The following is a 17,130-nucleotide window of genomic DNA, read 5'->3' on the forward strand; positions in this document are numbered from 1 at the left end:
CAGCCAGTCTTGCCTGTAAGATGAGGGCAAAGCTCACCGTCAGTAGCATTGTTGACAGGAGCGACTGTGGGCTTTTGGTACAGAGCCAAATGGTGGGTCTAAATCAGTGGCTCATATGGTTCTGTGACTGCCCTTATCTTGTGCCACAGGGTGGTGGGGTATCAGGTTCTGCATAATAGGTCAGGGGTCTTTCAAATACAGGAGGTGGGTACATGGGTAGCAGATGCTGTGTGGAGTGGACTGGGTAGTTTTTTAGGTTGTGAAAGGGTTGCTCAGTCTCAAATGCTGTGGGTCAAACACAAGATGAGGGTAAACCTAACATAGGTATTATAATTGAAAGCAGCTGTGTTTGGAAAGAGCCACAGCTCATAGAAAGCAGTGACACAGAAATCGTAACAGGTATACGATAAATCGCACAAATCTAAGGGCTGTCAATTCAACTAAATACCTACGAATTACAATTACAAGCAACTTAAATTGAAAAGACCACATAGATACTATTGTGGGGAAGGCATAACAAAGACTGCGCTTTGTTAGTAGAACACTTAGAAGATGCGACAAACCCACAAAAGAGACAGCCTACATTACACTTGACCATCCTCTGCTGGAATATTGCTGCGTAGTATGGGATCCTTACCAGTTAGGATTGATGGAGGACATTGAAAAAGTGCAAATAAGGGCAGCTCATTTCGTGTTATCGCACAACAGCGGTGAGAGTGTCACTAATAGGATACGCGAGTTGGGGTGGCAGTCACTGAAACAAAGGCGGTTTTCTTTGCAGCGAGATCTATTTACGAAATTTCAATCACCAACTTTCTCTTCCGAATGCGAAAATATTTTGTTGACACCCACCTATGTAGAGAGAAATGAATATCATTATAAAATAAGAAACCAGAGCCTGAACAGAAAGATTTAGGTGCTCCTTTTCCCCACGTGCCATTCAAGAGTGAAATGGTAGACAAGTAGTATGAAAATGGTTTGATGAACCCTCTGCCAGGCACTTAAATGTGAATTGCAGAGTAACCATGTAGATGTAGACGTTGGCTAAAGTCAGAGGAAAGTTAATATGAAATTTTTACAAAGGATCTAACTGTGATCAGACAGTATGGATTGAATACAGTTGGTGTAGGAGTGTTTATTGCTGTCAGCAGTAGTTCTGCCTTAACACTATTCAATTGAATGTACATACCCCAGACCATTATTTAAATAATGGGTAATACATAAATGTTAGCTTAAAAAGGCAAATTGGTACAAGATGCTTACCAGCATACTCCTAAGATGGGGTTATAGATTAGACTGCCTTCAGCCATATTTTAATGATTTTTACTAATTAATTTTGATAAAAACCAGGCTCTAACACTATTTTTCTGTTAGTCAGGTTGTATTAGTTATAAGGATTATCCCATTAAATACCCTTCTTGGAATAACTAATAGAAGACAGAAAGCTCAGTCCCTTATACTCTTCACTTGTCTCACAAATGTTGGTGAAGAAAAACCTTAATTGCTTTGTAAAGGAAAAGTGGCACTCTCCTAATTAATATTCTTTGAAGGCTTTTGCATCTTGTACTTCTGTAACAAAGACAAATGTATCCCTTTTTATTGTACAGGGTGTGGCAGCATTCATAGCGTAATCTGACTTGCGTAGTACAATGACATATTGCAGGAATGCGCACCAGCTTGTGCTGCATTCGTGTACTAAGGAGCTGCCATTTCGAGTGTGACAGGGATATGGAGCAGTGGAGTGCATAGCATCGCGCCTTTGCTGTTGAAAGTTATTTCAAGAATAACGGCTCTGTTATTGCTGCCCAGCGTCAATTTCAGCAACATTTCAACCTGGGACATCATGGGAAAGCTCCAGATGGACAGACCATCATGAGGTGGGTATGTGCATTTCAAACAACAGGTTCTGTTTGCAATGGGAAACCAGGAAGAAGTGAAAGAACTGTGGGGACACCAGAAGCCGTGGAAAATGTTCGTGCTGCACTATCACATAGCCCAAAAAGATCTGCTTGTCATCATGTGCAAACTGTGCATATGTCCGACCATTCATTCAGGAGAATATTGCACAAAGATCTCCATTTTCATCCGTATAAGCTGCAGATTGTTCAGGAAATTAGGCTTCACAATTGGGTTTCACGTGAAAGATTCTGGCCTCACAATTGTGTTTCACGCGAAAGATTCTGCTTAACCGTGCGTGATCTCCTTTGCCAAAATCCACAAATGTTGCACACCATCCTGATGTCCGATGAAGCTCATTTCGAGTTATGTGGTTCAGTGAATAAACAGAATATGCATTATTGTAGTGATGTAAACCCGCATGAACTGCACATCAAGCCCTTGCACAGTGTGGTGTGGAGTTGCTTTCTTTGGGATTATTGGCCCTTACTTCTTTGAGGATGACAGTGATGTGGCTGTAACTGTCACACAGTGAACACTACCTAAAGGTGCTGCAAGACTTCGTTCTTCCCCATTCAGGTACGGTCGATGTGGATGTGGAACAATTATGGTTTCAACAAGATGGATTGACCTCGCATACTGCCAGAATTTGCATGGATTTCTTGTGACAGACATTTCCCGGTACAGTAATTTCCCGTTTTGGTGACATTTCCTGGCTGCCTTGCTCACCTGACCTTTCATGTGCAAACTTTTTCCTTTGGGGCTACCTGAAGCAAGAAGTGTTCTGAACATGTTGTGCCACCATTCCTGAGTTGAAGGATCACATCAGAACTGCCATCAGCAATGTCCCAGGGAATATGTTATTCCGAGTTATGGAAAACTTCCAACACCGCCTAGATGAATGTGTTGTGCAGAGGGGGCATCATTTGACAAGAGTCATATTCAAAAAGTAATCCACACAATGGACAATGACTTACACATTGGTAAATGGCATACCTTTAACTATTAACTGACATATGAGGTAATAAATAAATTGCAGTTACTGCCTGTTGGTGTGTTCTTAATATCCTACTATGAACACTGCTGTACCCTGTATAAGCACCCTTCATTTTCCCTGTCTAATCTACTCTAATGTGTACCTGACAGACTGTTGCTGTTCCAAATCATTGGTTCATGAAGCATGAGAAACTTGGTAAGTAATGCCTACCACATCAGCCCTGCAGCCACCTTCAGCACTACACCACACTGCCTGATCTCACTGTTGCACATCACAGTGCCACTCCACCGCCCCATTGATCTTTAAGTTTTGGACTGTTCAGACAAGTGCTATTAGTGGATGCCCTCTGAGGCGTAGCGTCGTATACCGATCCTGCCTTGGAGGCGGTTAAGTTGGAGATGTGTCTCAGAGCTGGATAGTGACAGATGGTGATGCGACACTGGACGCGCACGTAGTTTATGTATCAGCCGATAGAGGACAGTATTGGATAGGTGGACTGTGATTTTAGTTTCGATTGTGCCCACTGGAGTGCACTAAAGTAATAGAATGTTTTTCACAAACTGTTCTAGTATTTTCGTAAAGTTTTATTATGTCTTTTTGTGTATGTAAAATGTTATAAATGTGTTTAGCAGTATGAATGATGCGTGAGTGTGGTTTAAGGTTAATATGAAAATAATTGTTTAACGAGTTATGTAGTAGGATTTAGTGTGGGAACATTTCAAAGAAGTATATGTTAAAGGGAAAGTTAATTCAGCTATAAATAACAATAGTAAATAACTTTATGCATAAGCAAAACTTCAGCATTTACGTCGGTAAAAAGTGCAGTCATTAGGTTTACTATTTCGATTGGTTATTGGTGAAAAGTGCAGATTGACGCGGGAGAATGTTGTTTTGCTATTGGCTGTTGAGTAAACTGACCAATGGTAAAGCAATAGTCTTTGCACACCTTTCTCTGCTGGTAGGGAAGACTTCGAGTATGCTAGAGTATAGTCGGAGCCTAGCTGTGAAACAGTTCGGATGTGTGTAGTAGTAGTTCTGATGGAAATGAGAAGTTGCCGGATGTATCAGTGTTTCATACATCAAAAGTGTTGTAAAGTGACGGCATAATAATTCCGATGGGTGTGTAGAAATTTTGGAAATTTTAAGTGAATTCTGTGATGAGAAAAGACATATATTCCGCGTGGCGTATTGAGCAGGTCAGTGGCTAAAAAACTGTGACTGCGTTTGGTACCGACAGACTTAATATTTGGCGAGCATTCTCAATCAAAAACAATCAGTATTTTTGTAGCTATTATGTTTTCGGGAAATGCAACACCATAAACCTGCTAACGTGAGTGAAAGGGATTGTGAGTGACTGTGTTAAGACTAGCACAGGCTTGGCAGTGATACTTGTTCACCTAAGCTTCAGAATATATTAATTGAGGACAAAATTTCCAACCTTTCATTTCATGTGAAAACTTTCTCCCGAAATGTAGATTAGTGACTTCAATTGCAGCCTGGTTCATGTCGAAGTACAGCAGGTTTCGTTCGGCTTTCCTACTGATGATCTGCTGAGACAATGTTCACAGGTAGGTGCAGGTTCGTCATAAAGGGACGGAAAGAACCACGCCGCCACACCTCTACACCCCAAATTAAGGAACAAAAGGTAACTATTGTAAATTTATGTCTCTCAAAACAAAACTGTTACAATCAATTAATAACTGCCCTGCTTTAGTATGTAAGGCCCCCAAAATAGCACCATCTGTCCCAGGGAGTATTTAACAGCTCACAACTTTTATATACTTGATACACTACTCCTGCAGAAAGGGTAAGGAATATACAGTTGGCATCCTCTCAGTGGGAATTAGAATGATTTTACTTTTATTTTTTTAATTGGTTTCTTTGATTAAGAATGCTACTTGCTAGAAGACCACTCCCATGGCTCACCCACAGTACCACCCATGTAGCTGGGCTAGCATTGTCCACACAGTTAAGGACTGCTGATAAACAGACATCTCGTGAACATTGCCTGCAACCCTCAATGAAATGGGAGCACACGAAATTGCTCACATGACGCCTCGGTATCTGGGAGTAACTGCTGGGTCAAGACGAGCTTACTCTATCTCTCTCTCTCTCTCTCTCTCTCTCTCTCTCTCTCTCTCTCTCTCTCTCTCTCTCTCTCTGCTGTTGTTGCTGCTGCTGCTGCTGCTGCTGCTGCTGCTGCTGGTGGTGGTCCCCAACCAGATCATTAAAACAACGGCTGACGAGATCTTTTCACAAAATATCCATCACCATTTTGTACTCCAGATTTGAAAATATTTTGTTGACTTCCACTCACTTATGGATAAATCACCATCGTAATAAAATAACAGTAATAAGTGCTCACAGCACAGAAAGATTTTTCCCACATGCTATTCGAGAGTGGAAGCTCGAAAAATAAAGTGGTTCTGGTTCTGTCAACAATCTGCCAAGCACCTGAATTTGACCTGCAGAGTACTGATGTAGTGTAAATGTATGCTTCTGTAGATTATACTGCAAACTTAAGACTAATCACAAAGATTAATTTTTTTTTACTCAGTGAGGAAAATATATCAATAAGTTATTAACAAATCTCAGTGAGGACTCTGCATGCTGCATGAATGTGTTGATGTAAAATCAGTGTCCATGATTTACAGCAAATGCTTATTTAAATTTCCAGAACTGAGTATTTTTTCTCAATCTTGGGGCACTACATCTTGGAAGACTAATTTATAAAACTATATGTTGATGTCTATACAATACCACACAAAGAGTTTGTAAAGTTGTAAACCCAGCATTGTTTGGTAAAATTTCTGCAGTCGCTGCACTCAGCACACTTCTCTTTATTGTGGACAAGTTTAATAAGTGATGACATGATATTTTGTGACCACAGAGGTTCTGGATTGTAAAAGAAATTGTACACTACAGTATTTAGAAAAACCTGCAATGGCTCAACAAGCACTGAGCACTGGTTATCATCTCGGTTATTTCAATAATATGCTTGCTCTCCCCAAATACTGAAGGACAATACAGAAATGGCCAACTTTCAGAAGATGGAAAACTAGTTTGAAATAAAAGGAAAATGAAAGCAACCATCTTGATGGTCCCAAAGCCTTACATAGTTTGATGAGGAGGGAGTCTCTCTCTCTCTCTCTCTCTCTCTCTCTCTCTCTCTCTCTCTCTCTCTTGCTCTTCCCCTCCCCCTCCCCCTCCCCCTCCCCAACCCATTTGTACGAATGCAACACTTTCCATTGATTTTGTCTACCAAATTATGTTTGTTACATCCCACATCTCCCCTGAAGTTTTAATTTAATTCCATGAATATTTCACTTCAATTACTCTTTAGATTAATTGTGAATGTTCACTCATGTTAGTGGTTCAAAAGATCATTTGTTATATTACTTCGTAACACACACTCAATTCTTATGTGTCACAGTGTCTTTTCAACACATTAACTCTTAACAACTTCCCTCATTCTTTTTTTGTACCCAGGAACCAAGATTCTACAAACATTCCAAGATAAAACACTGACTCACTTTGGTAAGACTACAGGAAATAACTGGACTTACAAAAAATACAAATCTGAAAGCCAAAACCTACCTAAACCAGGAATGATGAAATGGGATATGAATATATTTTCTCCCACTCGAGTACCAAGTTTACCTGCTGCATTACTTCATACTGTTTTACTGTCCCATGCCATACAAGGAGAACCGTTTTACTTTATGTATAACTTTAAGCTTTTAAAATATATTGTATACTTTCTGCAAGGTAATTTGTCTCTTAGTTTACATTTCACATTACAGGTTCATTTCTAGAAGTAACTTTTTGAACAACAGCAACAGTTACTCTTACTAAAGAAACTTGCACTAAACTACTTTATGAAATTTACTTGGGTGTGGCTTATGCAAATGAAAGCGCCATTTTCTCTCCAGTAAAGATAATTAATTTTGAACAATAGCTTCTCTTTGTTAGAGTACATCTTCATTTGTTCCATATTTCTGAAAGCTCTCCTCTTCAGGATAGAATAATTTTGTTAGATGGTTTTCAAATGAAAATAAAACAAACTAACATCAGTGCAATGCCAGATCTACATACCCATTACACTTAGAGATGATGCTATAAAGCATCTGGTCTTAGATTAGTGCAAAAATAAACTGATTAATCTGAACTAAATCTCATGGTTCAATTCACTTTCAATTGCAGCCATCAGCTCACAGGCTAATGACGTTAAAGGTTTTGATGAAAACATGTTGAAAAATAGTAAATAATAATAAAAAAATGTAGTTGACCCAAAATAATGGTAAGTAAATATGGGAATATGTTACTCCCACACTGCTCAAATTGAAAATAATGTTTTCAAACTTTAAGGTTAGGTTACAGCAATTTAAGCAATGTAAGTAATCAATACAAATAATAATTGCTTCCATAAGAATTTTATGAGAGAACTTGTAATTAATGTGAAATAGTTTAAAAGCATTTCATACTTATTGACAGAATAAGCAAGACAAATGTGAACTATTAATAGTGAAGAGTAAGTATATGGAGCTCAATGGCCACCAATAATCAATGAGCATCTTTTATGGTAATGTTTTGTAGCCTGAAATAGAGTAACTACACAACTGATATTAAATTTTTCGCAAGTCAGCGTTCACAGGAGGCCGAAATTTAACTACTGAATGTCCAGTTCATGAGTAAACAGCAATGACAGCTTTGTGTGCACTGATGAAATGCACTAGTAAGTACGTGTAGGTCAATCAGCAATGACGTCTTCAATGGCCAACCAGTAACCAGTGGAAACACACACATCTGTCAGGCTCCACACCAATAGTTTCTCTAGCAAAGAATGTTGTTGTTGTTGTGGTCTTCAGACCTGAGACTGGTTTGATGCAGCTCTCCATGCTACTCTATCCAGTGCAAGCTTCTTCATCTCCCAGTAACTACTGCAACCTACATACTTCTGAATCTGCTTAGTGTATTAATCTCTTGGTTTCCCTCTACGATTTTTACCCTCCACGCTGTCCTCCAATACTAAATTGGTGATCCCTTGATGCCTCACAACATGTCCTACCAACCGATCCCTTCTTCTAGTCAAGTTGTGCCACAAACTTCTCCCCAATCCTATTCAATACCTCCTCATTAGTTATGTGATCTACCCATCTAATTTTCAGCATTCTTCTGTAGCACCACATTTCAAAAGCTTCTATTCTCTTCTGGTCCAAACTATTTATCGTCCATGTTTCACTTCCATACATGGCTACACTCCATACAAATACTTTCAGAAACGGCTTCCTGACACTAAAATCTACAATCAATGTTAACAAATTTGTCTTCTTCAGAAACGCTTTCCTTGCCATTGCCAGTCTACATTTTATATCCTCTCTACTTCGACCATCATCAGTTATTTTGCTCCCCAAATAGCAAAACTCCTTTACTACTTTAAGTGTCTCATTTCCTAATGTAATTCCCTCAGCATCACCCGATTTAACTGAACTGCATTCCATTATCTTCGTTTTTCTTTTGTTGATGTTCATCTCATATCCTCCTTTCAAGACACTGTCCATTCCGTTCAACTTCTCTTCCACGTCCTTTGCTGTCTCTGACAGAATTACAATATCATCAGCGAACCTCAAACTTTTTATTTCTTCTCCATGGATTTTAATACCTACTCCAAATTTTTCTTTTGTTTCCTTCACTGCTTGCTCAATATACAGATTGAATAACATCGGGGAGAGGCTACAACCCTGTCTCACTCCCTTCCCAACCACTGCTTCCCTTTTGTGTCCCTCGACTCTTATAACAGCCATCTGGTTTCTGTACAAACTGTAAATAGCCTTTCACTCCCTGTATTTTACCCCTGCCACCTTCAGAATTTGAAAGAGAGTATTCCAGTCAACATTGTCAAAAGCTTTCTCTAAGTCTACAAATGCAAGAAACTTAGGTTTGCCTTTCCTTAATCTAGCTTCTAAGATAAGTCATAGGGTCAGTATTGCCTCACGTGTTCCAATATTTCTACGAAATCCAAACTGATGTTCCCCGAGGTGGGTTTCTACTAGTTTTTCCATTCGTCTGTATAGAATTCGCGTTTGTATTTTGCAGCAGTGACTTATTAAACTGATAGTTCGGTAATTTTTGCATCTATCAACACCTGCTTTCTTTGGGATTGGAATTATTATATTCTTCTTGAAGTCTGAGGAAATTTCGCCTGTCTCATACATCTTGCTCACCAGATTGGTAGAGTTTTGTCAGGACTGGCTCTCCCAAGGCTGTCAGTAGTTCTAATGGAATGTTATCTACTCCTCGGCCCTTGTTTCGACTCAGGTCTTTCAGTGCTCTGTCAAATTCTTCACGCAGTATCTCCCATTTCATCTTCATCTATGCCCTCTTCCATTTCCAAGATATTGCACTCAAGTACACTGCCCTTGTATAGACCCTCTATGTATTGCTTCCACCTTTCTGCTTTCCCTTCCTTGCTTAGAATTGGGTTTCCATCTGAGCTCTCGATATTCATAGAAGTGTTTCTCTTTTCTCCAAAGGTCTCTTTAATTTTCCTGTAGGCAGTATCTATATTACCCCTAGTGATATATGCCTCTACATCCTTACATTTGTCCTCTAGCCATTCCTGCTTAACCATTTTGCACTTCCTGTCGATCTCATTTTTGAGACGTTTGTATTCCTTTTTGCCTGATTCATCTACTACATTTTTGTATTTTCTCCTTTCATCAATTAAGTTCAATATTTCTTCTGTTACCCAAGAATTTCTAGTAGTCCTCATCTTTTTACCTACTTTATCCTCTGCTGCCTTCACTACTTCATCCCTCAAAGCTACCCATTCTTCTTCTACTGTATTTCTTTCCCCCATTCCTGTCAATTGTTCCCTTGCGCTCTCCCTGAAACTCTGTACAACCTCTGGTTTAGTCAGTTTATCCAGGTCCCATCTCCTTAAATTCCCACCTTTTTGCATTTTCTTCATTTTTCATCTACAGTTCATAACCAATAGGAGGAGGAGGAGGAGATTAGTGTTTAACGTCCTGTCGACAACGAGGTCATTAGAGACTGAGCGCAAGCTCGGGTGAGGGAAGGAAATCGGCCGAGCCCTTTCAAAGGGACCATCCCGGCATTTGTCTGAAGCGATTTACGGAAATCACGGAAAACCTAAATCAGGATGGCCGGAGATGGGATTGAACCGTCATCCTCCCGAATGGGAGTCCAGTGTGCTAACCACTGCACCAATAGATTGTGGTCAGAGTCCACATATGCCCCAGGAAATGTCTTACAATTTAAAACCTGGTTCCTAAATCTCTGTCTTACCATTATATAATCTATCTGAAACCTGTCAGTATCTCCAGGCTTCTTCCATGTATACAACCTTCTTTTATGATTCTTGAACCAAGTGTTAGCTATGATTAAGTTGTGCTCTGTGCGAAATTCTACCAGGTGGCTTCCTCTTTCATTTCTTCCCCCCAATCCATATTCACCTACTACGTTTCCTTCTCCCCCTTTTCCTACTACCGAATTCCAGTCACCCATGACTATTATATTTTACATCTCCCTTCACTATTTGAATAATTTCTTTCATTTCATCATACATTTCTTCAATTTCTTCGTCATCTGCAGAGTTAGTTGGCATATAAACTTGTACTACTGTGGTAGGCGTGGGCTTCATGTCTATCTTGGCCACAATAATGCGTTCACTATGCTGTTTGTAGTAGCTTACCCACACTCCTATTTTTTTTTTATCCATTATTAAACCAATCCTGCATTACCCCTATTTGATTTTGTATTTATAACCCTGTATTTGCCTGACCAAAAGTCTTGTTCCTCCTTCCACCAAACTTCACTAATTCTCACTATATCTAACTTTAACCTATCCATTTCTCTTTTTAAATTTTCTAACCTACCTGCCCAATTAAGGGATCTGACATTCCACGCTCCGATCCGTTGAACGCCAGTTTTCTTCCTCCTGATAACGACGTCCTCTTGAGTAGTCCCCGCCTGGAGATCCGAATGGGGGACTATTTTACCTCTGGAATATTTTAACTAAGAGGACGCCATCATCATTTAACCATACAGTAAAGCTGCATGCCCTCGGGAAAAATTACGGCTGTAGTTTCCCCTTGCTTTCAGCCGTTCGCAGTACCAGCATCAAGGCCGTTTTGGTTAGTGTTACAAGGCCAGATCAGTCAATCATCCAGACTGTTGCCCCTGCAACTACTGAAAAGGCTGCTGCCCCTCTTCAGGAACCCCACGTTTGTCTGGCCTCTCAACAGATACCCCTCTGTTGTGGTTGCACCTACGGTACGGCTATCTGTATCGCTGAGGCACGCAAGCCTCCCCACCTACGGCAAGGTCCATGGTTCATGGGGAGGAGAGGGGAGAGGGGAGTGGGGGGGCAAAGAATAACTACGGCTTTAAAACCTGCAAACTGTTGAAACTTCAGTCCATACAGAAAACTACCTAAATCTCTGACCAATGATATATAATATTTATGTTTCTATCATGTTCACAATACAGCTGACAGCCTAATACACTGCCACAGTTGACAATAGTTTGGGTACAAGAGTCAAGCTGACCACACAAGCTAACAGCCAATATAAGATAGCCATAACCTAACAGCTGTGAAATGGTGTATTCTCTATTATATCAATCATAAAGATAATTATGACAACACTTTGTTTTGAAAACATACTGAATACACCACTTGCTGTTTGCCTAACATTCTGGGTAGGCAACTTTAAGTGTGCATGAACCTTAAGCACTAAGAATTATGCTTCTTTTTCTTTTTATTTATTTTAAGGATATTTAATGGCAATGAGTTACAAAAGCTTAACACATGTTTTACAAAAGAGCAAACTCTTTCTTGGAATTAAAATAAAAAATTTAAACTAACATTTTGTGAATTACTGTGCTACTGATAGAACTAAAAGTGAGAGAATGTATGTTGCAATCAATCATATAAAACCAGCCACTGACTCCTATGTGCATGCTGCTGCTAACATTAAGATTTTATGCTGTAGGATACTGGCTCAAGAGAATTACCAGCAATAATTTATCTACACCTGTGGAGACGCAAATAGCAAACCTTCTTTTTAATTTTTCAACGAGCTTCAAAAGATGAAACCTTCAATAGTAATCTACAATGTATGGTTAATATGTGCGGACTAAGTGCAATAATAGTTTTGACAGGTGATTTAGCAGTGTTGGTAAGCATGTGTCACGGTAACTTATATCAGCATAAAACCTCTTGCATCTGAAAAGTTTATGTTACATAACATATCATTTTTATGAACCAGATTCATTTTCTAAACTGTGGTCAAAACTCATCTCCAGTCAACAAAGTTTATACAATTGGTACTTGAAGTTCTGCCATTTTCTCAAGATCAGTGCACTTTCGTGCAGAGACAATAATGGTATGTTAGTTGCCATGATTAGGTCAGCCATGAAAGAGAAAGGGTGAGTCAGTTATTTAGCCTCGCTGCCAGGCAATTGTTGGAGAACCTTTCCCAAACAGCAACAAGGAATGACAGAAACCCAATTTATGCTCAATCTAGATTCCAGCAAGCCACATTTATCAGCTGATAGCTACTACCTTGGCAGTAATAGAAACTAGAGGATACTTCCAACTCAGGTAACGGCTCATGTCAGCACATAAAATTATTTATCACCTGATCTGTGAGCTACGAGTCCACCACTTCCACTGGCTCGCAAAATTGGTGAAAACTGCTAGCCTTTCTGGTGAGATGGTGCGAGAACTCTGATTATGCAGCATCTTTCCCACAATTGATCGCAGTCCTCTTGTCTGTTCCCTGACGGAAGTACTAAACCAAAAGTTTTTTTTCATTTCTGTGGTTGTTAAATTATATGCTGTACATTTATTACACACCTTGGAAGATTCATGTGTAGTTCTTATCATGAAATAATATTTTAACTTCCTTTTGCCTCAAAAGTGTTACAAAGGCACATGTTGAGCAATTTTGTTTAACACTTCTCAGTAGGTTGAACAAAATAAGAAAATCCTGTGTAAACTGAGAAGGCATGCTGCCGAATAAATGACTATTTCTAAATGCAACACACAATTCAGCTGTTCACATGGTAATATACAGGATTAAAAGGCCAAAGATATGAGTCGATGAATCAGAGCAACAAAAAATAAAATGATGACAGTACCTTTACTGCATGTATATAACTATGTGATATATTCTACAGAAAAATCTGGAAAAATTCAACATGAGATGTGATGTGCATGTACACAATACCAGAAACAGTGACTTGTTGGAATTGCCTTCCTCAAGACTGACTTTAGTCCGTAATAACTATAAATATTTGAGCATAAAATTTTTCAATAAATTACCATACTGAATTCGTACAGTACCACTAAATAAACATGAAAGCATATTACAAACTTGGCTGTAATACAAAGAATTCTATTCAACTGAATAACTTTATGATTTTCTTAAGTAACAAAGAAAATCTTTTAGTCCTTAAATAAGTTAGTTATTTTTTGTGTTATTTTATGTACATGTGATTGGTATTGGATGTAACTCGATTCCACTGTAACCTTTATGAAGTCAAGCGTATGAAAAAATACTTACAGACAAATAAAATGTTCTATTCTATTCTAGTAAGATTTCAAACATAAAAAATTGAGGTTCATTCTCAACTGGATGCACAATGCTGTGGAATTTATGTCTGTTACAGTATAGATGAATTAGGATTCTCAGTATTTTTGTCTCTATGAAACACTTCACACAAGTCAAATGTGCCTGTGGCCATTCACATCATTCTTGTTTTCACATGTGCAACATCCTCTGTTAGTCAAACCTGATATATAATATGACAGTATTTTCAAATGAATATCACAATTTTCAAAGTCATTACTTCTGAAATTTATCACTGTAGCTTTCTGGCAATTATCGCAGATTCATTTAGTAAGCTTGACACACTCAAAAAACTCCAGCAACAGAACTACAAGAATCAAGAAAGTCATTGCACATTATAGATAGGTTTAGTGTTGAAATTCCAAGAGCAAATGTTTGAAGAAAAGTTGGTCAGCTTATTCCTTCCTTCCATATATGTCCCACAAAATGACCACAACAAGAAAACTGGAGACCTCAGAGCTCATATGGATACTTACCAACAGTTGTTTTTCCTGCCAAATGGAGAAGGTAAGGTGGAAATGATAGTGGTACCAAAGTGCCCTCGACCGCAAATCAGTAGTTGGTTTGCAGTGTATGGACATAAACTGTGAAATTATGAGACAGAAGTGTTAGCTTGTACTTACCTTCAGGAGATGACATATTTGATACTGCCAGTTGACATATACTGGGCTGTCAGGAACAGTCTGAAAAACCTGAAGTGTGTTGCAGGGTAGGTTGTAATGAGAAATAACTGTTAAGAAATAAATTCCATGCAATGCGGCATTTCCAAGTTAATTAGCACTGTAGTTTGCTAATCAGACCATTCTGCGTGCAAATTCAAGCAGCCCACCCCAGATGGTGTTAGCAAATGTGTTCTTCATTTGGTTTCCTAAAACCGAACAAGAGAGTGATACAAAAAGTGGACATTGGACAATAGTAAGAATCGAACCTGAGCCAAAGGCTGAGCAGTCTCATGCACAATCATCTACACTATAAGAACAACTGACACTAATTGTATCTGGTGGGCCACTTGAATTCGCACTCACATCAACCTAATTGTCTAACTTCAAAGCTATAAATCCCAAAATGACTCAACTTTTTTGCATTTTTTCCTCAACCATTATTTCTCAGTACAACCTAACCCTTATAAGCTTCTCAGGCTGTTTCTGTCTACCCTGTATAAAAGTACACAATGTAGTCCTAACTTTTGCAACTATTAGCTTCTTCATCAGGAAGGAGTGGCGGATAGGTTAGGAAGGTTTTAAAATTAAGGACAAGTCACTTAACAATGAGGAGGAGAGAAACACTCCTGTTTTAATGGTGAGGGGGGGCAATATATGTAAATGTAGATGTACCTAAAATTATATTTAAGTTTAATATTATTTTTAACATGTTGTATATGTCAGCTTATTTAGAAAAGTAGCTGCAGAGGATTCCAGATGTGGTGTTACTGTCCAGTTTTTTAATTAAGTGAAGCTGCGTACAATGGTATTTCATAAACATATATATTCTCAGAGGTTAGCTTTCACTTCATGAGCCAGTAAATAAGGACATGTGCAGCTGTGGAAGGTGTTTATTAGGGATTTAGTGAGTCACAGAATAATAAAGTAGGTGTTATTCCACAATGTGTATGATTTGGTTTCTATTACTTAAAAAAGTCTTTGAACCATTCACATACCTGACAAAGGGAGGACACAACATTGGGACCACAGATTTACTTCAAACTTTGTACGCCTTCAGCAGGCCATTAAAACAACATAATATGCAAGTAGTAAGATACATTTCTCCAGCAATTCTGAGGAAACTGCAAGAGAAGTTTTATGTGTCTCTCATGTGGCTTAAGTCTCCATGCATAGAAGATGGTTGTTAGAGTTCATGGTGGTCAAGTGATCGGTATTCGAACTACATGAAACGAAAGAACATATATGAGGTGATGGTTCAATTTGTGATCAGACTTCAAATTCAATTTTCTTTTTTTCCATCACAGGTCATATTATTTAATTTATATGGTATTCAAGAGATAATATAATGAAAAAAGCATGTGTATTTGCATAAAGTTTGAATTTATGTTTTCCACCTCTGTACAACAAATACCATCCTGCAACACGTGGTGACGGAAGAGCATGCAACAAGTAACTGTACATTACCCTTGTGGGCTGGTACATTGTGACTTACTATATTACTGATTGATAATAATGTCATTCATATCACTATTTATTGAAGTTTGGGTTGGGCTTTCCAAGCCTATCCCTCATCCTTGAAAATTTAATTACAAATAGTTGTTCTTGTTCTGGTCTTCAGTAAAGAGGCTGGTTTGAAGCAGCTCTCCATGCTACTCCATCCTGTGCAAGCTGCTTCATGTTCAAATAACTACTGCACACTACATCCTTTTGAATCTGCTTAGTGTATTCATCTCTTGGTCTCCCTCTACGATTTTTACCCTCCACGCTGTCCTCCAATACTAAATTGGTGATCCCTTGATGCCTCAGAACATGTCCTACCAACAAATCTCTCCTTCTAGTCAAGTTGTACCACAAATTCCTCTCCTCCCCAATTCTATTCATTACCTCCCCTTTAGTTATGTGATCTACCCATCTAATCTTCAGCATTCTTCCGTAGCGCCACATTTCGAAAGCTTCTATTCTCTTCTTGTCTAAACTATTTATTGTCCATGTTTCACATCCATACATGTCTACACTCCATACAAATACAGGGTGTGTCAAAAAAATGTACACACACTTTGAACTGTCATAGACAATTTATTTCCCGTTCTACAAGGTTAAATATCTGTGAGAAAGTAATGTTCTGTTTCTTCAACAGGTGGCACCAGTGGCAAGGAAGTAACTGCAACATGGCGGATGTGCATTTGAGCTTTGAAGTCTGGAAGCAGATAATTAAGTGGTACGGGATGTTTGAGAATGTAGCTGTGGTTCAAAGACAGTGGAGAAGTGAGTATGGTACAGAACCAACTTCAAGGTTAACAATTACACGTCTACGAGACAAATTCGAAATTCATGGAACAGTGGGTGATGTGCATAAAGGTCGATAAGGGCGACCTCGTACAGCTACAAGTGATGATTCTACAACTGCGGTCTTGGAACTGTTTCAGCGTTCGCCTCAAAATCTTCAAGGCAAGTGGCACGTGAGAGTAATGTAAGTGCTAGTAGTGTGCTACACATTCTGAAGAAAGGCAAGTTTCGTTTGTACATTCCAAGGCTGGTGCAACAGCTAAGTGACGATGATCCAGATCGAAGGTTAGAATTTTGTGAATGGGTTCAGGAGATGGTGAGACGTTAACCGGGATTTATGGGTAGCATAATTTGGTCAGATGAAGCCCAATTCAAACTCAATGGAACTGTCGATAGGCACAATTGTGTGTATTGGGCTAAAGATAATCCTCACATTACAGTTGAAAAGGCTGTAAATTTGCTTGGTGTAAATGTGTGGTGTGATTTGTCTGCAAGGGGACTCATTGGGCCTTTCCGCTTTGAAGGTTCTGTTACCGGAGAAACGTACCTAACAATGCTTGCTGACTCCATATTCCCTGCCATTCGTGCATTATACGGCACTGATGAGTTTTATTTCCAATAAGATGGCGCCCCG

The 17,130-nt window shown here is 39.0% G+C and overlaps 1 protein-coding gene across 1 annotated transcript in view; it reads right to left on the reverse strand.

Annotated features, from left to right (window-relative positions):
• The window catches only part of LOC126089526 (tectonin beta-propeller repeat-containing protein), a 235,915-nt gene that overhangs the window by 150,495 nt on the left and 68,290 nt on the right, over positions 1-17,130 (reverse strand). The window contains exon 8 of the mRNA XM_049906916.1: positions 12,556-12,708. Coding sequence (XP_049762873.1) covers positions 12,556-12,708 — 153 coding nt within the window. The remainder of the gene's footprint in view (positions 1-12,555; positions 12,709-17,130) is intronic.

Source organism: Schistocerca cancellata, chromosome 1 (assembly GCF_023864275.1).
Source record: "Schistocerca cancellata isolate TAMUIC-IGC-003103 chromosome 1, iqSchCanc2.1, whole genome shotgun sequence".
Taxonomy (NCBI): domain Eukaryota; kingdom Metazoa; phylum Arthropoda; class Insecta; order Orthoptera; family Acrididae; genus Schistocerca; species Schistocerca cancellata.